Source organism: Typopeltis vanoorti, chromosome 5, assembly GCF_054136105.1.
Source record: "Typopeltis vanoorti isolate ZY-2024b chromosome 5, IOZ_Tvanoo_1.0, whole genome shotgun sequence".
In the NCBI taxonomy this organism is placed as follows: domain Eukaryota; kingdom Metazoa; phylum Arthropoda; class Arachnida; order Uropygi; family Thelyphonidae; genus Typopeltis; species Typopeltis vanoorti.
Genome location: NC_143553.1, coordinates 51,405,800 through 51,432,117, shown reverse-complemented (window position 1 = coordinate 51,432,117; position 26,318 = coordinate 51,405,800). Strand labels below are relative to the sequence as shown.

The following is a 26,318-nucleotide window of genomic DNA, read 5'->3' as shown; positions in this document are numbered from 1 at the left end:
GGTTAATTGGTTTTAATATTTTCCTTTTTTTTTTCTGGATATAAGGAATTCACCATTCCCTATATCCAGCATACTTCTGAAAAGCTAACAAAAATACTAAAAAACAAATATGACCTGACAACTTGTTACAAACCATATAAGAAATTAGCATCTCTTATCTGCTCCACCAAAGAACAGCCACTTCCCCTAGACCTACCTGGAGTATACCAGGTCCCATGTAGTTGCAAACTGTTCTACTATGGCCAAACAAGCAGGACAGCTAATTATCAGGATATCTGAACAATAAAAATATATCTGGTTCCACCAATACAGCCAATCAGGACTTGCTGACAATGCTTTGGGCACCCTCCACACAATACGCTGGAAGAAAGCCACTTTATTACACCTCAGCAAATATAAATATGAAAGATTATTCCTGGAATCAGCCTCAGCTTTAAAAAACTCCCCAAACCTCAACAAATTTGGATGCATGAGACTGCCCCAAATATTGAAAGCTTGCATTCTAAGAACATCATCCCAATTCAGCCCACTAAAGGGCACCTTTAGGACTCTAGGACCAACTTCAGTTGTTTTCTTCAGCCATATTTGCTCAGTGTTAGTGCCTTCATGCACATCATTATTTTGTGATTCCTGAAGATGGTAATGTAACATTATCAAAATATAGGAAGTATTAGTTGAAGTTTTTAATTCATATTCTAGTATACATTGTCTTTCCCTAAAATCTGAGTTATGCATAACAGTGAAGATAATATGAACCCTTGTTATACACCTGCTTTAATATTAAACCATCTTCCTATACCTCCAATTCCAACCGTTAACTTACAACTTAAATAGAGTATATATATTGCTTGATATAATGTCATTTACACCATATGACTGCAGCATCATCCTTGGAGATTAACTCATGCAGTACATTATGGGGATACAAAAAAAACCCAGGCCAACAACTGACAGACAATATGTTAGCAAATAGCCTCCTCCACTTCTATAACAGCAAGCAACCCAGAACCTTTAAGTCTGGAAGATGGAGATCAGAGACAACCTCTGACCTGTTTTACCACCACTGAAATGGAAGGAACACCTCTCACCTCTTTTCTGCCTCCTTTTTCCCACAGCCAGCACAAACCTTGCCTAATTACTATAGGACTTATAATCCCAAGAATAAACAGCTTTCCAATACCCCCGAAAGAATCTCAGAAAAGCAAACTGGCCAAAATTTACTGAATTCATTGAAAACATCAATATAATTCCAAGTATAGTTGATAACTATGAAAGATTCACTAAACTTCTCATAGCATCTGGCAAGAAATACACCCCAATAGAATTCAGAAAAACCTACCCACCATGCTGGTCAACTGAAAGTAGTATCCTCCTGGCAGAGTATGAACAACAGAACCATTCGGACACTGCTTCTGTCCTTTTAAAGGTCCTGGGATGATGGTAAAAGTGCTCACTGGCATTAAGAAACGAACAACTTCAACTTTATCAGATCAAGTCACAAGGCTTGGTCACTGCTCCATTGCCTAGGAGGCAGAACTAAAGGAAAAGTAAAATCTAAAAGTACTGCAAAAAATCTTAGTACAAAAAGCTAAATCCAAAATTCCTAGATATTAAAATAAAGAGATCCATCAACTTTACAAAAAAGTTTTTTTTATGTCCTACATTTACAGCAAACTCCAATCCAGTAACTCGAGATAAAATTGATGCAACAAACTAAAACAGGTAAAGCTCCTGGCATCCTTCCAGACTTCTTACTCACCTTAGCCCAAAAGCAAAATCCAAGCTAAGTAATTTCTTCTCAATAATAAACGATGAATGGCTCCCAAAACTTTGGTACTAATCAAAGATAATAGCCTTCCAAAAACCCATCAACTGATGACACTAATAACTACTTCCTTATAGCATTACTCTGCACTTCTTACAAACTTTTGTAAGGTTTATATGCTGGGTTAAGACTTGGCAGAAGCTGCTGCAACCAGGTCCTAGCTCCCACTACCTATATAGAAGCTGAATACCAAAAGAGTTTAAAAACTGGTACTGTCTTCATAGAACTAACATCAGCTTATGACACTTAGATAAAGCAGCCGAAATAATCAACTGCTGAAAAAACTCAATTATTAGAACAAATGCTCTCCAATAGCAAAAAAAAAACTTCACTGGAACATTTATCCTGCAGGAGAGATTTGCACAAGGATCTGTCCTCACCACAACTTTATTCAATCTGTACACTAACGACATCCCTAAAACAGCTAGTCAAAAGTTTACTTATGCTGATGACGTAGCTATGACCACCTAAGACAGTGCCTTCCACGGTCGTCTTGAGGAAACACTGAGCAAAGATCTGAGCTCACTACAAAATTACTTTGAAAGCTGGAGACTATCTCTTAATCTCAGCAAAACTGTTGTTTCTGCTTTCTACCTAAATAACCACCAAGCTCACAGATAATTAAACTTCTGCAACAGGGTTCTAATCCACAAAAGTAACCACTGTTACTTTGGTGTCACATTTAATTGTATTCTAACTTATCGAAAACATTTGGAAAAAACTAACTTAAAGATATTTAGCAGGAATAACATCATGAATAAGCTGACAGGAACAACTTGGGGTTGTATTGCCTCAACTCTTAGAACAGCAACCCTGGCTCTGGTCTTCTCTGTTGCAGAGTATTTTTCACCAGTTTGGAGCCAAAGTCACCACATGACTCTCATGGACACACAGCTTAATATAACAACGAGAACCATCTCTGGTACCTTAATATCTACTCCTCTCCCACAGTCATCTGCTCTTTCCCCATATCACTATTCCATGCTTCAGAAGAGAAGCTACAATAAAAAAATAAGGAAAAATCACTTCATGATATGTCCATCACATAATCTGGTCTCCAATTCACTTTTACAAGATAACTGCATTTTTAATTCATATTAACAAGTCTTTTCATTAAATAAAATGCTCAATATATAATAACACTAAGCTAATATCTTTAGAATTATGAAAATCAGCTCATGTGAACAATATATTATAAGTGAGCATACTCAAAGGTTAAATAGTGTAAGAAGAGTAAATAAAAATATTGCCGTGGACACCTCCAAGGACTCATTACAGGAGGGTGCTCCACTTCACTAAATATGATTCACTGTCTTCACTACATAAACTTCCAACTATGTGCAAAGACACAATGACATCTACAACACACCACCAATATTATTTTTGTCTGTAAACTGTGTGTGTGTTCTCTTGGCTGATTTGCCTGAATGCAAGGTAAAAAAACCCTGCTACATAAATTTGTCTTATTCTGTATTACAGTTGTCAGTGAGAGAAATGGAAATCAACCTTCTTAAATGACTTTCTTTATATCTAAATCTGATATAAAAAAATCTGAATGGTAATTCTGATTTTTTTGTAGGAAGACTGATGATTGCAAGTTATGTAAAGGAAAATGTTTGAAAATTCTTGACTCCAAATGCCAAGTAGGCATAAGTTCATAATAGAGGGTGAGTGATAAATACTAAAATAGTATCCCCTGTTGCTATAGATTGGAATTATTTTGCCTTTTGAAAACTGTCAAACTAACTTTCTGCAGGGGGGGGGGGTATCTATAATGAAATTAACTTATTAATTATACAGGGTACTATATTCTGGTTGCAAATAAAACTTTAATGAATTTGTTAGCATCATCAAATTCCTGACATTTACCCTCAAGGGATGTACAGGATACGATAGTACTACATGAAAAATTTACATCATTACTAACTTTCTATCTACAATTTTCCTCCAAATCAATCTGTCAGGGTTCCAATATTGTCAATCATATATTTCTATCTTCTAAAGCACTTTTTACCATATCAATCCAATTAAATCTTGGTCATCCTATGGGTCTTTTTCCTTCCAAACTGGCAGAGAACACTTGTTTTGCTAATCTTTCCTCTCCCATTCTGTTTAAGTGACCATGCCACCTTCCTGGATGCTAAGCTAGCAATGTCAAGTTCTTTCCTAATATCCTCAGTTTTAATATGATATTGCCATTGATGCCATCTGTTCACCCCTGATCTTTCTCAAGACTCATATTTGCGGTCTCTAGTCTTTAGTCTAGCATTTTACTTCTAACCCAGCTATCAGATTCATAAGTTAAAGCTGGTTTGAACACCGTCTTGTATACAGCTAATTTAGTGTTCCGACTAATTTCTCTCTTATTCCATATGAATTTATTCAATTGACTTCCTACCATACCAGCTTTATTGATTCTGTTGCCTATTTCTATATTTAATTTAGCATCTTCATTAAAAATCGTGCTCAAGTGTTTTACTCATTCTATAGGTTCTCCATTCAAAACACAGTTGATATTTTCAATGCTTCTGCCTATTTTCATTGTCTTCGTCTTGTTATTGCTGACCTTCATACCATATCTATTACAATAGTTATTCAATTTAGTCAGGGAATCATTTTGCAGACTTGTAGCAGAATATTATTTCAAAGTATAACATCATCCACATAAAGCAAAGAGCTGACATTAACATCTCCAAATTTAATATCAAGTTTAATGCCACTTTCCTTCATAATGTGATCCATATAGATAAAGAATAACAGAGGGGATAACGTTCATCCTTGTCTGACACCAGATTTAACATTAAACTATCTTCCTGTACTTCCTGACTTACAACTCAAATAAAGACTAAGTATTGCTTGATATAATGCCCCACTGACACCATACAACTGTAGCATTTTGAATAGCTTTTCTCCTGGCACCTTGTCATATGCTTTTTTCCAGATCTACAAAACTTAAATAGAGATGTCTGTTATATTCCCACAACTTCTCAACTATCTGTCGTAAAGTGAAAATCTGATCCTGATAGCCTCTATTTCACCTGAATCCAGCTTATTCTTCACCAAGCTTCTCTTCCACAATTCTTCTCAACCATTTCTCAAGTATACTGGCATAAATCTTACCAGGAACACTCAGTAGGGAAATTGTTAGCAATTACCCATAAACTTGATAGTAAACAAGTAAAATGAAAAAAAAAAAAAAGAAAAAAGTATAAATTATGCCAAGAAAATAAGATAATATATTTTGAATTGATTTAGGAAGAGGTTGAAAATTTGCTCGCCACTGTCACTTGTCCACGGTGAGTGGATTTCGGCAGCCCTGATCATGGATGACTGAACTTACTGGATAGTCAGGAAATCTAATGAGAAGAACAAAGCGTAATTTATTGAAGTAAATTATACTTGCCAAGAAATTAATTAATTCTTGTTTAAAACTTTAAACAAGTTTACATGTGAAGTATCTTCATAACTACACTAAGATAAAGGATTAAATGAGAATATAATTTCTTTGCAAATGATTTTCTAACTCAATGAAGAAAAAACTTCTACCTAATTTACTGAGCTGTAGCATGTGGCAGATGGAATTCTAGGCCAATGCTTATTAGACTTAATTATAATGTCTAGGAGGGAGTTCCAGTTAAAGTTGTGACTGCTCTACCTCGAGCTGGTGACAACAATCATGCATAGTGAGCTGGGAGGGTGCTAAGCATATGGATGGTCCATTCAGAAAAAAAGTTAGATGCCAAAATAATGACCATTTAAAGAGAACACCAGGTTTGGTGTGATACCTAATGGTATTAGTTGCTGGATGGAAAAGATATCAGCAGTGCATGGATGGAAAGCATTTAAAAATACTTAAATGATGTAATATCAGAATATGTCTCTAGAGTTCAAAGAATATATGGGGTATGAGTGAAATGGATGTTAAATCTTATTAAGTAAGAGATTCTTAAGAAAAAGATATAAAAGGAATACATGTGCATAAGAATGATGTCAGTTATGCAAATTATAAGGCACAGGCCAGAAAAGTTACAAGTCTTGCACAGAAACTAAATCTGAATATGAAACAAGGGTTCTGCAAGCTAAAAACAACCCAGAAGAATTCTAGTTATGCTGTAAGTGAAAGAAAGAAAGTTACCTATTCACACAAGTTGGCATACTTTGTAAAGACATGTAGATTGTCCACTATCACAGATGAACACAAAAAACACACATGCAATCATGACTATGATCAATCTGATCTTGCAAACACTGTGCTCCAATAATTTCAGAAAAGAGACTGTTTTTGAAATCTACAGCTGCTCTCAGAAATCAACTTTGGACTACCTTTTATTTAAATATATGTGGATTGAAAAAACTTCCCAAATTTTGGTAAACATTAATCCTCGGATATCCCAATTTACAACCTAAGCCTTCTACGCTTATAAAAGGTATCCAACCTAGATAGGACTAGTATTATATTCATGTGTTTCATTTATTATTGTGTTGTCTTTTTTGTGTGCATTACAAGTGTTAGTTTGTACTCCCTGAATGTGTCTGTGACAGGCAAAATATGAGAATAATTAAAATACTTTTTATTTTATTTTTAATCCTTTCCCAGTGATGTTCATAGTCCATTAAACCTCCAACACAATGAATAACTTTGCTGAAGCAGATTATAGTATAGTGTACAAGTGGCAAATACAGAAGAGATGGTTCAAACTAATGAGTGCCCATTTCACTAAAAGTTATCAACTTGGTGTATACATCATGGAGCTCAATGTGACCTCTATAGTGGATGAAGAAACTCATACTACTTCCTGAAAGAGGGGGTTCAATACGCAGTACTTGAGCTGTTGCATAAAGTGATTGAAATATAAGTCTAAATATTATTATACTTGACACTTCCAAGGTAGTCCAAAGACTTCGAGGGAGGGCATCTACTCTACGATTCTCCGTCTCCATCACTCAATTCACCAACTACAACTACCATCATCACCTACACCAATGCCATCTACTGCCCACTTTCACAGACAACCACAAACATCCATGCCCATGGTGGGATTTGAACCTGCAGTCTTTTTTGGCTGGAGAGCAGATATGCTAACCACTTGGCCAACCAAGTGGCAAAGGGATTATAATAATAGTAATAATAATAGATGATTAAAATAGGTATTATAATAAATACCAAGGGTTTTGACACAATAAATACATTCCAATACATGATAGGAGAGGAGAGAACAAAGTGTCATCCATGCAAATTGTGGAGCAATATTGTTAACAAGGGCATGAAACAGATTTTTTTATTTGCAGTGATGAGTTGAATGGGTTTCCAGAGGTAGTACAGAAAATTCTGTTAGTGAATGCATTTAAGAAGAGAGAGGTCAGCATCAGCCTCACATAAGTCTGTGGACCATGTAGGTTCCCATATAAGAGTTCAAGAATGGTGAACAGAGCTAATCCAAGGGAGTATGTTTACTTACAGTAAGAGAGAAAGTTAGTAAAGCTTGTTTAATGTTAGGACTGCAAGAAAAAGAACAAAATCTTAGTGAATCAATGCAGTTAGTAATACCTTATTAGATCTAACAACATTGGTGACTTGACAAATACCAGATTAATCTGGGAGAAATCTTACTGATAGGAAAATCAAAATAATGTAAACTTCTTAGTTCTGTCAAACATTCTGTATCCCTCCCTCTCTTTAGATCATATATCAAGAAATGGTGTTCTATTGCAGGACCCCCCCCACTTTTTCCCACAAAAAATAGAAAACAAAATGAAAAAAGAAATCAATTTTAAAAATTTTCATACAAATGCAACTTGGGAACAATATCCACCAATTAGACAGTTTTACAATACCATTTACAGTAGAAATATGTTTTCAACAAAATAAAATCAATGAAAAACTCCCTATGAGCAGAAAATGACAACTTCAAATTTATATAGTATACACCACAGGAACAATGCTATTTCAAAGGAAATTTATTATAAAAAAACTATCAACTGTAAAAAACCATTCCTATAGTCACCTATGAGCTTGCTATAGTGAAATTCTACTTATTAACATGTACCATTAAAGAAAAAGTGGAATAATTAGCAAGATTTATTGTAGTGAAGAACTAAGGCAGCCAAATAAAATGTGGAGAGGGGGAAAGGTGCCTTTACTATTCATTTTCTGATATACCTATCTCAAAATCTTGAATCAGATTATTTAACACTGCTGCATTTTTCACATTAACATATTTGTCAAAATGTGCTTACTACTAATTTGAGTATAATAAAATTCATGGAATCAAAGCAGCAGTGTGTTCTCAAAGGTGGATCCGAGTTAATTACTTCAGAAATTTATTAGCTTTGTTTTAAAATCTATGCTTGAATTACATGAATCATTTTTTAAAAATATTTATTAAAGAAATGCTAAAATAAAAAAAAAATAGATTTCATTAAGATTAAAATCAAAAAAGAAAGAAAAAGATAAAATGTAACTTACATGAGGATCTGAACATGATGTTTCAGACAGAACATGCAAACGATGAAGCTTGTTATTGACATGTTTTTCTAAAGACAAAGCATCACTCAGAGCATCCAGTGCACTAGGCCAGCTGGTCTTTGATGGCATCTAGTAAGAATACATTACATTTCTTTATCACGATCTACCAAGTTGGTATGAATAAATTAGAGAAAGAAAAAAAAAAATCTCAGGTAATGCTCCTTTAGAAACATTTATTGCAACTATTCCTAATTACTAATTTAAAGATTATGGAAAGCCTCACTAGCTCAGTATCAATCCTTCAGAAAGACCCAAGTCCAAATCTTGTCTAGAATATGAAGAACTTTTCCAAGGCTTTTCTAGCTGAAGGTAAGACAGCCAATCTCATACAGAAGTGACAGGGCTTTTTTTTTTTAAATAGAAACTGGTTTTTCGTCCCAGAAAACCAGACAGATAAGTACACGTAATTAACAAGCATAATACATTATGCAGATAAGATTACCCACCCTATCAGAACATTAATAAGGTTTCTAAATACAAGTTACTTTGTTATGACAAGCCATTGAGCATAACAAGCAAAGGAAAATAAGATTACGCATTACTCCATGATAACTGAAATATGATAAATTTGAAGATGCACAGAGAAAGCCAAAGTAACTGGGTTTTATACATTTCATACAGTAAAACCTGGTAAGAGGGAATTCAATTATTTCAATCTGGTAAATTTTCATCTAGATACAAAACACATTCCAGAACAATTTATTTTTAATTTTTAATTCACAAAAATGTGAGCATTTAGAAAGGGGGAGGAGGACGCTTATTTCCATTTTTGCCATCCAAAACACTGAATTTTCAAAAGGTAATCTCAAACTTATAATTTATAGTAAGTTACTTTCTCACAGACCATTATCAGTGAATTGTGCAAACAATGCATGGCTAATGAAATCAAACACTCTTCAATAAAAAACTTCTAGATGCCTAAAAAAATACAAAAATCTAAGAAGCAGCACAAAAGATAATTAGGTAAAATGTTGTTTAAATGGACTTTACTTTATATATTACTTGGGTGCTTACTCTATCTTCGATATGTTGTCTGCATATACTGTGACATACAAACAATCCAACCATGAACAGTAGTCGGCTTTTCATCATATAATAATTCTGAAATTTATTTATTCTCAATCAGAACCCCAGTTTCCTGGTACTTAGATTGCTTGACTTGGCTACTCACTGATAAAAGGTATTTCTGACTACTGACTTAACAGAATTTGCTTATAATTTTTATTTTTTCTTGGTTAAGAAGGATTAGCCTTATAAAAAAATAAATAAATAAACAAATTACCACAAAATATTTGTGATTACTGTAATACATTTAATGCTTTCATATTAGTTGTTATGAATATGTAATGTGATATGCAAGCCAAACTGATATTTTTCTACCTGAAATACTTCAGGCAGAAAAATTAATAGTCATTAGAGAAGGGATGGGTGGTTTGGACATATACTTCGACATGGACTTGTGAAAAGAATAACTGAAGGCAAAATAGAGGGGGAAAAGAAGAAGAGGCAGACCAAGGAAAAGCTTTCTTGATCAAGTCAAAGACAGCACAGGTTTGAGGAGTTACCAGGAGGTTAAGAAGAAAGCCAATGACAGAGCGGAATGGAGGAAATTGCTGCTGAGCTACCAGTCCCAAGACTGATGCAACTGATGATGATGAGAAGAAGACAGTTAAAGGTCAAATTAACATTCCAACTGCTAACAGTAGTCAGAAATCAGTAAAAACAAACAAAACTTTCATATTTCAATTACAATAGCATATTGTAAACAGCAATGTGTTTTCAGTTTTTCATGCCAACTCCTCATTTGAAATGAAAGAGCAAAGTAACTATTATAACTACCATATAAGATAATGATCCCAATTATCCACAAAAGGAGAAAATATACAAATTACTAAGCAATTGTTACTAAATGGCTCAAGGAAAAAACAGCTACACTATATTCTTTCCTCAAAGAATATAGTGTAGTTAAAGTACACAGTAGTTAAGAACTAATACTTAAACTGTCCAAGCAGTTGGCTATCAAAACAGAATCATTACTGATATGAAAAAATCAAACAACAGTGAATAATTCAACTTCACTTCCAGGTTGATATGTGAAATATAGAAGCAATTTTATTTATGCACCTTGAAGTCTCCAAGGAGATATCACTGTTTGGTCTTAGAGAGAACCAAAGTTGTGTAGATCATTTGGTACATTAAAAGCATTTTTTTTCAGCAAAATGCACCATTTAATACAAATGTATTAAATGGTGCAATGATGTTTATGGAAGACACAATTGTGTCTTAGAAAGAGGTTGTTGCTGTCCAGAAATTTCATAAGAGTTAAAACCACTTTTTCAAAGATCTGCAAGCAGATAGCTATTGAATTATAATCTCATGTTATTTTTGAATCCTTATTTAGTTTTTGGGAAGCCAATATTAATTGTTTTTTGCCAGGTATTTAGAAACTCATCCTTAAAGAAAATTCTGTTGTAGAAGGAGAGCAGCAGTTGATTCACGGATGAATGATAGATGTTTGACCACCTTAATAATGGAAGTCATCTGGTCCTATAGTACTTGTAGTTCTTCCTTGAATTGTACAGCTCCAAGACCACCCAAAGAGAATAAAAGTAGATATTTCTCTGCTTTGCTTTTTAAAGACAGCATTTTGGAGAGGGGATTAAGATGTCAATATTTTGGCAAAGTTGGCCCAGAGAATATCTAAATTCTTTTGGGTCAGCAATTGTACATCATGTTCCACAACTTAAAGCAGGCAGTCTGGTTACAGAAGATGTAAATTGAATCCATGAATCCTTCTTTGAAGCCCATGCTCTCAAGTACACATGAAAGCAATTTAGTTTCATGTGATGGGGGTATCTAAGAAAAATACCAAACTTTGTTTTGAACTTCTTGGCTGTTGTACATTCTGCATTCAAGTTTAAGAAAAGACAGAAACCAATTTGATGCTTTGGTAGTGTGGTTTCAGAACCTTGTTCTATATGCTAATATGATTCAGTGCTTGACTAATAGTAGAGTAGATGACTGCTGCAGAATCTATTTCTGCTAGGATGAAAATACGTTCTAGTAACTGAGTGGCTATTCTAGTAAGATGATTACTCTTGCATGTTGTTTTCTACTTCTTACTTAAGTACTGGGAAAAATTCCAGTCTTTAAAAGGGAGAAGGTTTCTTTTTCTCTCTCTCTCTCTTTTCCAGGCAGTGTTTGAGACAACTCTTCCCCAATATTAGTGCCTGTTACTCTACAGTGTGGCAATTTATATCACATATAACAAGCATGGGTCATGGCTAGTGCAAAATAACATCAAAATAATTCTGTGAATTATCAGTAACAAGAATGGTAAATGTTGCATATTGTAACCTGAGGCTCTAACTGAAAGGCAGACGGTAACAACCTCTATATTGGTGTTAAGCTAGATTTATTGGAATGTGTTATGGTTGTACCAAAAAGATCAACTCCTACGGGCTAGTCCATCCCTTATCTTGTCCTTATGGATAATACTGAAATATCATAACGGCCCTCATCAGGTTTCGACTGTCTTCTGCAGGCAGAGGCATAATGGCTCATCATGTTTCCTGGAAGAGAATTTTCATATGATTATGAAGTTTTTTGCAAAATCCATAACAATTCTCTTGTAGTTGTGTTTGGTGAATATGTCTGGCTTCCAATTTAGTTGTGTTTATCATTAATGGAGTTTGTGTGTGTGTGTGTGTGTGTGTGTGTTATTCTTACATGCTCCATTGCATATATTACATGTAGCTTCCAAGTACTGATTAACATTTATATTTTTGTATCAATATTCATATTTACATTATACGTATGTATTCTGCCCTTTACATCCATATTTATATTTTTATATAAACATATATTTACACTATATAATTCATACAATGTCAGTAATTTATGTTACATTACAATGACTGGAAGTTGATCTCATTGGCAAATTTAATTAAACATACTTTTCGATAAGTCTCTGTTTTGACACTGGCCACTTGTCTCCAGAAGTGATGACGTGTTGTATTAGGAACATCCAGATGGAGTCCAGTAGCTGACAGTCATAAAGTACGTGATCGACAGTATGTTGAAGGTGTGGACAAAATAAATGCATGATGGGAATTCCAGGATATGAAATCTGTGCAGGTAGTGTCTTAGTTTTCCATGTCCCGTTAGTAGTGTGGTTAAACCTGGAGAGTTGACATGTTTTTTCAGCCGGAGTCTGCTTTTAGTAGTGTGGTTAAACCTGGAGAGTTGATATGTTTTTTCAGCCGGAGTCTGCTTTTAGTAGTGTGGTTAAACCTGGAGAGTTGACGTGTTTTTTCAGCCGGAGTCTGCTTTTAGTAGTGTGGTTAAACCTGGAGAGTTGACGTGTTTTTTCAGCCGGAGTCGGCTTTTGATACTTGGCCAGAATTCTTTTGTTGTTGATCTGTTTTTTGATGTTTGCCATTCTTCTTCCCCACAAGTTTAGGGTTCTTTCTTCTGCAAGTGTTTCTATATCAGATTCTGAGTACTTTTGATAACTTGTTTCTAGCTGCTTCTTTAGCCAGCTGATCTGCTCTCTCTCATTTCCTGCTACCCCAGGATGCATGTTCACCCAAAAGAACATGAATATGCAAGTCCACATTTCTTAGTGGACTGCAGACACCGGCAAACATGAGAAAGAGGGACGGTGGTAGAAGTCTATAAACTTCTGAAAGGTAGTATAGGCTTTCAACTGATGAAATTTTTTGTTATATGGAAATGTGGAGAGAGGACAAGGAATCACCTATGGAAGTTAAAGTGCACAATTAAGAAAGGGGTGAGGGCTAGATTTTTCTTACAGAGCTGAGAGTAAATAGTACAATTTGCTTCTTGAAGTAGTGATTTTACTGAGAAAGAAGAGTTTAAGAGAAGGCATGACAGCCATATGCACCCCCCCCCCCCCCCGACACACACACACACGTCTAGGAATGTCAATAGTAGCCAAACAATTTTCCGATTTCCTAAAAGGAAGATCTTGCTTCACTCCCTCTTACTTCTGATGATGTTTTGATCTCCAATGAAGATCAGTTTCCCTTGAGTTGGACTTTCGTCATAGCTTATGCTGGCATATCACATCACATCATAGCCTCCAAAAAAACTTCATATATGTCTTAAAACACACTATAAATTCCAAATTTGAACTCAACCATATTTGCTCCACCTTAGCAAATGGTTGCAATTCCAACTTAGCTAAAGATGCAAAACATACATCTTATATTCAGGGTATCTCAGAAAAAAAATAACCAGACCTTTAAAAGAAATATCCACAAAGTATTTAAATTCTGCATCATAACCGTCCCTTATCTTCTCTGAGGATCAACCTCTTCCTCTCTCTCTCTGTTCTAGGCATCTACATGGTTCTTTACAGCTACAAGCCTACCTATTATGCATATAATGAAAGAACAGCCACCATCTGCATAGAAGAACAAAAAAAATTATACATCCACCACTGCAATAGACAATTAGATCTCACAGATTAAGCACTGGACAATACCCACCTAATTAAATTTGGAGAGAGGAGAAAATCATTATTTCATTGCAGAAGTGTGAAAAGGTTTTTTTTTTGTTGTTGTTGAAATATATGCAGCATCTCTTAAACCTAACGTAAATAAATGTAGGGTGCAGAACCAGCAAAGAAATTAACTAATTTTCAGTCCTGCCTAACAACCAAATCTAAAGACTAGCATTCATAGGGTACTCTTCTAAAAACTAACCTCTAAATCTAATCAATTCCGTGATATATGTTGAAATTTCAGGAACAGAAAACTACAGACACTGGAATGCAAATGAGTAAATCTACTGACTCAAATTAATTATTTACAAGGCTTTGCTAGCTGAAGCTAGCATTATCAGACTCACTTTAACAACACACAGTCAGCGAAGACAAAATAAAACAATGTGATAACAAGGACAATCGTACATGGAGGGCGACAGTGATGCTCTTGATCGTGATTCCTGTTATTAATGATGACGAGCAGATAGGACGGTGCACAAATTCTATTTAAGATCATACAATCTGTTCCATTACAATTACCCAGATTCTATAGAACTTGCTCTGCTTCCAGGAACAATCTTTCCAATTTAAATTGAGATTTTTGAAGTAACCTGGATTTTTTCCATCTGATAAAGTGATCTTTCTCCAAGGCATATTGTGAGATCCCACTTTTTTGGAGATATATTTTTTCAAATACATTTTTTAATGTTCTTTTTCATGGCTTACAATATCTATCCCTGAATTAGTTTTATTGTGGAAGAGAAGAAAGAAGGGCTCTAGCCATCTTGGATACATTAATTTCAAGGCAAGCAGATGGGTAATTCGTGTGTGTGTTCCGGTCACCAAAAATTTCAAAAAATTAGTCCTAGGGCAGATTGAATTTCATCCTCATCTAAAGAAAGTATTTAGAAACAAATCAATAATCACCAGAACCCTCTCTCTTTTTTTCTGAAGTATCTACAGCATCCCCAACCATGATGGAACTCAGTATTTCAAACAGATGGGATGGACTACCTTGGTCAGGAAAAAAAAAAATATATTCAGAACAGACAACCAAAAAGGGGATTCTTGCAACATGCCTTGATGAAAGACCACTTTACATGGAAGAAATTCAGGCTACTTCACAAATTCCAGTTTAAATCAGAGATTGTTTCTGGAAGCAGTTGTACAGAATCCCGAGTAACTAACAGAATTGGCAATGTGATCTACTGAAGAGATTTTGGTGTGCTGTGTTATCTGCTCATCATCGTTATCATTGTTAAAAAAAAGGACTCACAAGAGCAATACTGCTACCTTCCATGCATCAGCTACAGAAGCTTGAATATGGAAATTTCCTTTGTGATGTCTGAATACATGTTATAGCAGTCATTCTTAACCATTTTTTGCCTACTGCCCCCTTTCAACTATTTGTATGGCCTGGCACCCCCCCCCCCTGCTGAATTCCACATTAGGTTAATGACTCAATAAGATAATTATAATACAGTCATACCCCGAAGTTATGCGGTAGGTGGGACCAAAAAAAGTCGAATTCGCGTAACTCGGTTTTAATTTTGCATACAAACATACAAAATATTAGTTAATTGGGACTAAAGGTTTACAAAAACACCTATATTTTTTAAGAAATATAATCATAATTGTAGTTTTTCGTACATAAAAAAAAGAAAGTTATATCAATGTCAATGGTTTCATAAAACCGAACAGATTCGTCTGATGGCATAATGTCTTTTTCTTGTAATGCAAAATTTCTTCATAGCAAGCTAATGATTTTTTTATTCATTACCTTGTGGCTACAATTCATTCCTCATTAGAATCTATGTCCTCCAAAATCTGTAAACCTTTCTTTTATGATTGTGGATTCCTGCTGTAGATCAAACTTCTTTGCTAGCTCACAAATTTTCATTCCACCTTCAAAATCCTTAATGATGTTGAGTTTTGTTTCCAAAGTCAATGTTTTTCTTTTCTTGCTAGCTGTAGAAGAATCAGACTTGCTTCTCTTGGACGACTTTATTATTTTTTGTGATAAAATTTTTTATTTACAACATTACAATGTTGTAAATATTGTAATATTTACAACATTGTAATGTTGTAAATATTACAATGTTGTAAATTTACAACATTAAACAATCGCAAGGTTTGTAGACTATAAAAATAGCATATGAATGGAGACCGCGCGAAACACGTCAGGGCTTGTTCACAGCATGTGTGAAACTGGCGAATGCGGCCAGCACTGGAAAGATATGACTAGTGGTGGGGCGTGAAGTGGGACAGGAATACGTACATATATGAAACCGTGTAACTCCGAATTCCTGTAAGTCGGGGTATGACTGTATATTATTAGGCAAACCTAAATTACCATCAACATATTTGAACTTATAGTTAATTAAAAATTAATTACTGTGATACAAATTAATTTTTACTCAAAAAAAGATGTAAACTGTATTTAATAAGCCAATCATTAACGGCTACCCTGAGCCTGATGAGATCCTGCTAATTTTTCAATATCAGGTTCAATATTCAACAAACAAAGTCTCAATTCTCCTCTTTCACTTATTTGCAATATATTTCACTGCTTAGCTAACAATTGCAACAAGATGCTGAATCCTTTCTCAACCATATGAAGAAGGAAAAGCAATGAGCAGTACTTTTATTTCTTGCCAAAGCTGAGGATACCTGCACTACATGTTTGGCAAGAATCTTTCATACCCATGCTGTTGAAAGTATACTTGATTCAATTATATCATCTATTTTTTGTAGACTTGGGAACTGCAGAACTGCTTATTGCTGAGAGGAACTGATGACATCACATTACTTTTACCTGGAATAGTGGCACACCCAGAATTTAATCTTGGAGGGGGGCCCCCCCCCGAGTTGAATGGATAAAAATATTTTTAATACAATGAATTTGCATTAAAAATATTTTTATCCGTTCAACTAAAATTCGTTAAATTTCATTCATCATCAAATTCCTGCCGTGTATCCTCAAGGGGTGTACAGGATATGACAGTACTACATGAAAAAAATTACATCATTACTAACTTCCTATCTACAATTTTCCTCCAAATCAGTCTGTTACTTGTCAAGACTCCAATATTATCAGATCTTATATTTCTATCGTCTAAGACACTTTGTACCATATCAATCCACCTACATCTTGGTCTTCCTCTGGGTCGTTTTGCTGCCAACCTGGCAGAGAACACTTGTTTTGCTAATCTTTCTTCGCCCATACCACCTGAGATTAGCTCTGCTAACGCATTCCTGGATGTTGACAATGTCAAGTTCTTTCCTAATATCCTGGTTTTTAATATGATATTGCCATTGATGCCATCTGTTCATGTCTATAATCTTTCTCAGGACTCTCATATCTGCGGTCTCTAGTCTTTGGTCAAGTGTTTTACTTCTGACCCAGCTCTCAGATCCATAAGTTAAAACTGGTTTGAACACTGTCTTGTATAGCTAATTTAGTGTTCCGACTAATTTCTTTCTTATTCCATATGAATTTATTCAATTGACTTCCTACCATACCAGCTTTGCTGATTCTGTTGTCTATTTCTATATTTAATTTACCATCTTCAGTAAAAATCGTGCCTAAGTAGCTGAAATGTTTCACTTGTTCCACAGGTTCTCCATTCACAACACAGTTGACATTTTCAATGTTTCTGCCTATTTTCATTGTCTTTGTCTTTTTATTGCTGACTTTCATACCATATCTATTACAACAGCTATTCAATTTAGTCAGAGAATCTTGCGGATTTATTTAGAAGTATAACATCATCTGTATAAAGCAAAGAGCTGACATTAACCTCTCCAATTTTCATATCATGTTTAATACCACTTTCCTTCATAATGTGATCCATATAGATAATGAATAACAGAGGGGATAATGTACATCCTTGTCTCACACCAGATTTAGCATTAAACCATCTTCCTGTACTTCCTTTAATTCTAACTGCTGACTTACAACTCAAATAAAGACTAAGTATTGCTTGATATAATGCCCCATTGACACCATATAACTGTAGCGTATTGAATAGCTTCTCTCTTGGCACCTTATCATATGCCTTTTCCAAATCAAAACTTAAATACAGATCTTTGTTATATTCCCATGCTTTCTCAACTATTTGTCGTAAAGTGAAGATCTGATCATGATAGCCTCTATTTGGCCTGAATCCAGCTTGTTCTTCACCAAGCTTTTCTTCCACAATTCTTCTCAACCGTTTCTCAAGTATGCTTGCATAGATCCCAGGAACACTCAGTAGGGAAATACCTCTGTAATTCTCACATTCAGTTTTATTTCCCTTTTTATATATGGGTACTATGAGAGCTCTACTCCAATCATCGGGAATTCGTCCCTCTGTCCAGGCTTTCTGAACTATGCAGTGCAGCCACTGTAAGACTCTCATACCACCATACTTCAGCATTTCTGGTCGAATATCATCTACTCCTGCTGCCTTTCCACATTTCAAGTGTTTGATGGGTTTTTCTACTTCAAGTATGGATATGTATTCCTGACTGCATGCCTGGTCAGTGTTTTTTTACCACTGTGCTGTCATCACTGCTTGTTTCGTTTAGCAGTTTTTCAAAGTAATTACTCCATACTTCAAGGATATCTTTTTCTCCCGTTTTCATATTACCTTTATCATCTTTAACTCCTTTTACAGCACTCTTTCCTCCATTCCTAAGCTTCTTCAGCAACCTCCAGAATATTTTGCCACCTTCTTGATATTTATTTTCTATATTCTTGCCAAACTCCTCCCACATGACTTTTGTTTAGCTAGTTTTACACAGTGTTTAGCATTCTTGCATTTGTCTCTGTATTCTCTAAGAGCACAAGCTGACTTATTTGACAGGAACTTTTGATATGCTTTCTTCTTTTCCTTCACTGCCTCTTTAACTTCCTGTGTCCACCAGGGAGTTCTGATTTTTTTATCCTTGCAGATAACCTCACCACATGCCTCTCTGGCAGAATCAATGTTTTCTTCAGAGTTTGCCACTGAATCTCCAAGGTTTGATTCCTGTTCTCAAACTCTTTCATTTTTTCTTCAATGATCTTTGTGTATTTTAGTCTACAGTTCACCTCTGAGAGCTGCTCAACTTTTATTCCCTTTAAAACTTTCTTACATGTTATTCTTTTCAATATGAAATTCAATTTTATCCTGCTCAAGACTAAATGGTGATCACTTCCAATTTCAAATCCTCAGTACACTCTGGTGTCCTGCACCAGGGAGAAAACATCACTATCAACAATAACATAGTCAATGAGACTTTTCTTATTCCTTGCCTCTTCTCTCCATATGAATTTGTGCACATTTTTATGTTGGAACATGGTGTTAGTAATAACCAGTCCATGTCCTGAGCAGAAATCCAACAGATATTTGCCATTATTATTAGCTTTGCTCTTTTCTCCAAATTTTCCCAAAATATTTTTGTCTCACAATCGTTCATTCAATAAAATTCATTAGGTAATTATAAAAATTTATTTAAAGAATAAAATCCAGTTTTCTTTTTTACAAAGCTCTTGAATTATTTCAGTCGTGGTTATGTTAATCTCTCTCTGTGTGTATATATATAGCAAAGCCAGTACGTTCAATCGTGATTGTGTCATGGTAGATCTTAAATAGGTTTTTAAAAGGTGGAAGTTAGAAAATGACTTTTCACTGACGCATGTTGTTACCGAAAATTTTGCAAATATTTTTAATAAGTTATAGATGTTAGGATATATCATTTTGTCACACTTTGAAGCTGCATCAATGGCATTTTTGCATGGAGCTATTGCAAACAGTTTTTCAAATTTCTTATACCACAACTTGAATTCGGCGTTCAAAATTGCTGGATTTGTATAAGGCAAATCACCGGCATAAAATTCACACAATTGACGAAAATCTTCCATTGCACTTGCTGTTAAAGCATCTTTTCCATTTGGTAGAAGAGAAAAAAATATATTTCATAATGTTGCGGTGCTGAGTGAAATGTTCATGAAGTTGAGTCAATATTTGGTCAATAAATGGAATGAAATAGTTCTCCTGAAATACTCTTCTACAGAATTGGCTGGAACATTGGACCTTAATGTTTGTTTTGATGAAGTCCTTGGCTTTTTAATGTCAATATTAAAATTATTGGCTTTTATCCATGCATCATCGTAAATATCTTTAAATGAAGAATCTGGTGTTTCACGAATGGTATTTAATTGAGCCACAACATCAACAAAATTTAGGGGAATTAAGAGATCACTATCAGATTTTTGCATTATTTTAGACAATGAGGTGCACGCAAATATTTTTTGCAAGCTAAATAAAGATATTATAAATCTTAAAAGATATTAATATAATAATATCATAAATAACAAGGACATCCTGTCTTTTAGGGGTATTGAAGTAATTCTGTACCTTTTCAATTATGCCAATGCAATTTCTTATTTGTCACAGATATAGCATTTCCAAGTGCCAAATTCAAACCATGTGATGCACAATGAACATATCAAGCTTGTTGATATTATTATTACATAACATCTCCAGGTAGTCCAAAGACATATCGAGGAAGGGCACCTACTCTACAACTCTCTGTCTTCACCAACCAAACTACAATCATCATCTACACCAACGCTATCTACCGCCGACCACTGCCACTAGTATTTTCACAGGCAATCGCAACCATCCATGCCCACGGCAGGATTTGAACTCGCAGCCTTTTGGCTGGAGAGTCGGCCAACCAGGCCGGATATATAGGTAAAAAATTAAATTTTGTGGATAAAAATTAAAACAAAGTTTTAATTTTTATTAAACAAATAAATAAAATGATATAATTATGTTACTATTTACTTTTAATGAGATGGATGAGCTTCTCGACCTTGCAGATTTGCTGGATATCTGGCTCAATATTGGTCAACTTCAGTCGAAGATCGGCACACACACACTAAGATGAATTCTGTATTTTGTTTTTATTTGAAGGAGCGATAAAATCGTTAGTCACAAAGATAGGTTGTAGAAAACTGCATGACGATTTTCGACTCTTCAAATAATTCGGGAAATTCACTTCTCACTGAAGGTGAGATCCAGAATCGAGCCAAACCACAATCAGGGAAATGCATTTTAAACCCAATATCACTTGAAAGCTCAATTAGCTGCTCTTTTTTTGATAACGAAAGGTCGTTCTCGTGACTGCAAGCCTGAAATGTATCGTGAAATCACAGAAATTTCTTATAAAAAGTTCTTCGAAATATGTTTCCAAATTCTGTTTCAGAGTTTTGAGGTGGACACAAACCCTTTCCCAGTGGTTAAATTCTAAACTAATAAGTTTTGGGGCCCTATACAAAATAACCAATTGTATTTACCTTTTGAATACTATCCGGGGAAGCTCCAAACCTCCCCGTCCCTTTCATCACATGTTCGTAATCAGGCTACTGTTGATATTGACTTTATATACACATTCAAACCTGTAAACAATTGTTGAATAACAACACAATAATGTATGCATAATTACCGTAAAAGGAGAGAAGTCACAAAACAGAAAAATGTTCCTACAAAATAACCAACTGTATTTACCTTTAAATGCGATCCACTGGCCGAGTGTCCAGCAAATCTTTCCTTTCATTCAGCGCATTAATATTATTGCATTGCAACTGATGGGAATTCTGTGTTTCGTTACAGACCTCTTTCTCTTCAGAAACTACATACAAACTGTCATTACAAACTCGTTTTGTATTATCACTGTCATCCGAGATATTTTTCCGTTTAAAGAAGGTACCAATGTACTTATCCATAATTGAAATACCATACTTACTCGCATATAACTCTCACCCCTGATTTTACTTTTTGAAAAAAACAAATAAAAAAGTTTCACATATACCTCCCAAATGAAAAAAGCTGAAACACGTTCAGAGCAGGACAATAGTAACTTGCTCCAGCAGTAAACAACATGCCCTCCCCAATAGCAATTATATTGCAGAGGCAAGAAAAACAAGTACTTTTATTATGTCAGTGAATAAGGCGTAAGCAGTCTGTGTAATATATTTCTCAACAAATAGTGCAATTAGACACAACTGGGATAAAAATGACACTAATTAATAAATCATATGTCCCCTCATACAGAAACTATGCTGTATATATAGACTCAACCAAAACCATATGTTGCACTGGCAAACACAGTATCTAACTAAAAACTATTGTTATTAATTAGATTGTGCGAGCTCGCTCTGCAGCAATAAAATTCAACCGAAGGTGTTAAAATTTGTAAACGTGTTAAAACTAAGATATATATATATATATATATATATATATATAGTGAATGCTGTTATGGCAGTTTCACATATTATTGGAATTCGGTTGAAGAGAGCTAGCATTGTCAGCTTGCTTTTCACACGATTTCCGAAAAATATATAAATACTGAAGTTAACTCACAACACATTTTGTCTAAGTATTACTTAGCACTTCTGAAGATATACTGAGCCTTGGTTGACGGAGGAAAACCTTCAACAATAAAAATCAATAAACAACAAGCAAAAATGTGGTCGTGTGGACAATACATGTTTCACTTCAAATCTGACAAAACAGCAAGGGAAGGTGGAAGCAATAAAACCACATTGTTTTTCACTTCACCCCTCTTTTATTCGTCATTCTGCTGCTACAAATTAAAATAGTGGCAGAATGTTCATTCCATGAACATTCTGCTGCTATTTTTTTTTAAGTATTCATTTTATTTTAATAATTTTTACTTACTTATTCAATTTTAATTTGTTTTGTTTGGATAATTAAAATATATAGATTTATTTGGTTAATTTAAACCTGTGGACTACCTGTCCCATTGTCGCGGACCATAGGTTGAGAAACACTGCTATAGGGTTCTCTCACCTTATGTGATCCCTAATTCATAAGTAGTATAGAAATAGAAGACATGACACAACATTAATTTTAATTAGGAAAAGTATTTTGGAAAATTTTCTAGTGTTTTTTAACTTTTTCTTTTTTTTTGGGGGGGGGGGGGGGGCAGGACCTCTTGGTCTCCTCCCTGGGTGCACCACTGACCTGGGCCAATCATCATATCTAAAACTTCATTTATAGCCAATAAGATGAGAGTTTCACTAATAGTATGTGGCTTTCCACATTTGGCAATTAATTTTGAAAGTTTGTAAAACAATACAAGTCCCTTCTCTTGTTAGTTAGTTTGTTTTGCAACCAACCCTTTAAGTACAGGATGATTTTTAAATTTAATCTTTAATTCGCAAAAGTACTCCACATCTTTTTTTGCTTTATTTGGATGGTTTGTTCTTAAATGCTCAATCATTCTTGAAGGCTTCATTCCTTTGTTTGAGAAAGCTTTTTTCACTCATTTTAATGGGCTACAGTGCTACACAATATCAATGAAGTGTACTACACAATACCATGGGCTAGATGTAAACTGCAAACTAGAGTTGTCAGATAGGTGTTAGGAAAAGTAGCAGATAAAGCTTATAAAAGTAGTGGATTCTGCTAAAAATAATCCAATATACAATATTCTAAACAGTTTCCAAACATACAATATAAATAGGGATGCTAGATTAAATACAGAATTTTTTTATTTTATTATACTAGTAGTATTATAATGCTGACTATCCCCCTCTCAGTGCCCCCCCCAAGGGGGAACTACTGCCCAGGTTAAGAACCACTGTGTTATAGTTTTGCACTGAACCTTCAATTAAGTATACAACATTATTCTTAAACTGATTCAAGTACAGATTAGGCACTTCAAAGAACTCACTGTGTAGTTCACTAACTGGAGTTTTAGCTGAAATAAGCATTGCATACAATGCCAAATTCATTGATGTTATCAGAAAGCTTGACCAGCAATGCAATGAATAGTGAATAATTTTGTGGGCTGAAATCTTGAAATTTGTCCAATGTATGCCAGTTAATCCCCAAATACACATTACGTAAGACAGTTAAGTTTCTTAACATTTAAATAGTCCAAATCATAGAAAATTCATTCTAGAAATACACTGCTCAACAAAATTAATGGAACAAAATGATTTTCATGAATATTTTTAAAAGTGTCTCCAAAAGCAAATGTTTGATATTATAGGCATTGCAGCATGCAAATTCTCAATAACCAACAAAAATTGATCTACCACTATCACTTCATTCCCATTCTTTAGTTGCTCAATGGATTAGCCACATCTTCAATACCTTCAGGATAGGAAGTCATCATTGTCTAGATAATTCTTCGCAATGGTAGGCTATTAGACAACTTGAAGCTGGACAGTTGCAGGTGAGGGTGGCACATTAGCCTAATATCATGAAGTGTCAACTCAGTACCATGGATATAGTTTCAGGAGACAGGAACTATTACAAGGAAAGAAGACTAAGGTTGCCCCAAGCAAAGAAACCCTATAATGTTGTCCTGTTACCAACTGTCACTTGAGGTTGCTGCAGCCATAGATGAAAACATTTCCAAATGGACTCTACACAAGGAAGTCAGTACTTTGGATCCCATTAACCGAAAAGAACTCTAGAGTTCGTTTTTTAAATGGCACCATGAACATTCATGCGATTTGGAGCCCTTATGAATGGGATACAGCTGTTCTCTGATGAGACTGTATAAAATACCCTAGAAATGTTGAAAGTTTTTCCACGTGGTTATATTATAAATTAAAGATGCCAAGAAATTATATTCTTGGTCTCATCCTTTATCCAATTGTAAGCAAACAAAGTTTGCACATGAAGTAACTTCATAACAGGACAACTCATATATAAGGGCTAATGACTTCACATCAATTGCCTTAGTATCCATAATGCAAAGCACATTGCATTAACCTCTGAAAGTGACAGTAGCTTCTGCTACTTTCCTATCATCAAGCACTGAGAAAAGTTATCTTTCCATAATTCTTTCTCTTACTTGCTATGTAGCAAAAACTCCTTTGGTCTGCTTAGCTAATTTTCTCTCACAATCACTAAATATGATTTAGCCTTCCTTATCATACTATTTATCATTCTTGCTTGTGCTCATAGGCATGCTGATCACCTTATTCTTTATATTTGCAGGAGGACCTTGCTAAGGCCTTTGACAGGATACCACATGGAATTCTAATCAGTAAATTGCAGCATATGGGAATGGACATAGGGTTGGTGAGATGGATAGGAGGGTGGTTGACGGAGAGATATCAGAGAGTGGTTTACTCAGGAGTAGAGTCCACTAGACGGCCTGTGACTAGTGGTGTACCACAAGGATCTGTTCTTGGACCACTGCTGTTTAATTTGTTCATAAATGATATAGGAAAGGATCTGAGAGGAACAGTTCATTTGTTTGCGGATGATGCGAAGTTGGGTAGGGCAATAGTGAATGCAGATGTCGTCAAAATTTTGCAGGATGATTTGGATAGATTGGAGGTCTGGGCTAGGGAGAATGGATGTCAATTTAATGTGGCAAAATGTAAGGTTATGCATTTTGGGGTGAAAAGATGGGAGGCAGTTTACTGCATTGGTGGAACCGTGCTCCAGGAAATTGATGAGGCACGAGATTTAGGAGTGTTGGTGGATAAGGAATTGAAATTTAGGGGACACATTGCAAAAGTGGCCAAATCAGCTCATCAAATCACTTGGTTGCTGAAGAATACGTTGACAAGCAGAGACAAGCAGGTTATTGTTCCTCTGTATCGAGCCTTGATAAGACCTCATCTCGACTACTGTGCTCAGATTTGGTCACCTAGGTTTCTTCTTGATGGGGAGGAGGTGGAGAGGATCCAGAGGCGAGTGACCAAGATGATAGCAGGTCTGTGGAATGAACCGTATGAGAACAGGTTGAGGATTTGTGGGTTGCAAAAATTGGTTGATAGGCGGAGGAGGGGAGATATGATTGAGACATTCAAATTACTGAAGGGTTTCTATAAAATTAATTCAGAAGATATTTTTGAGAACAGGGCTGGTTGTGGGAGGACTAGGGGACATCCATGGAAACTGGGCAAAAGTGTGGTTAGTAAAGGTGTTAGAGCTGGGTTCTTTACTTTTAGAGTAGTGAATGAGTGGAATGCGCTCCCTGAGTCTGTGGTGGATGCTGTGACAGTGAATGAGTTTAAGGCGAGGTATGATAGATACTGTATGAATGTCGAATAGTTGTGATGAAAATGATTTGGGGCCTCCCTCGATGAGTCTAATGACTCCCTGGAGTTGCCCGTAATAATAATAATAATATTCCTTCAACAATGCTTTCTTTTTTTTTTTGGCAGCTCCTGCTTTATATTGTTAGTCATCCACTTAATCCCCACTCAGTTTATCTGCTTGACCCTGGGCATGCACAGCCTGATACTGCCTCACTCATCCTTGACCTCTTCCCATGCACTAATGTCATTCATTCCATGTGATTTCTTATGCTATGGCACTCCAAGTTGCCTCCTTAGTTCATCATAATTACCAGCTTTGTAGTTCTGCATAAATCCTTTCTTGACTGACAATTCCACATGTTCAGCAACCTCCCAGGAACAAGACTGCATGGTT

At 35.3% G+C, this 26,318-nt stretch overlaps 1 protein-coding gene across 1 annotated transcript in view; it reads right to left on the bottom strand.

The window, feature by feature from the left end:
* Positions 1 to 26,318, bottom strand: part of LOC150106404 (soma ferritin-like) — a 44,390-nt gene that overhangs the window by 6,090 nt on the left and 11,982 nt on the right. The window contains exon 4 of the mRNA XM_090393126.1: positions 8,292 to 8,420. Coding sequence (XP_090249252.1) covers positions 8,292 to 8,420 — 129 coding nt within the window. The remainder of the gene's footprint in view (positions 1 to 8,291; positions 8,421 to 26,318) is intronic.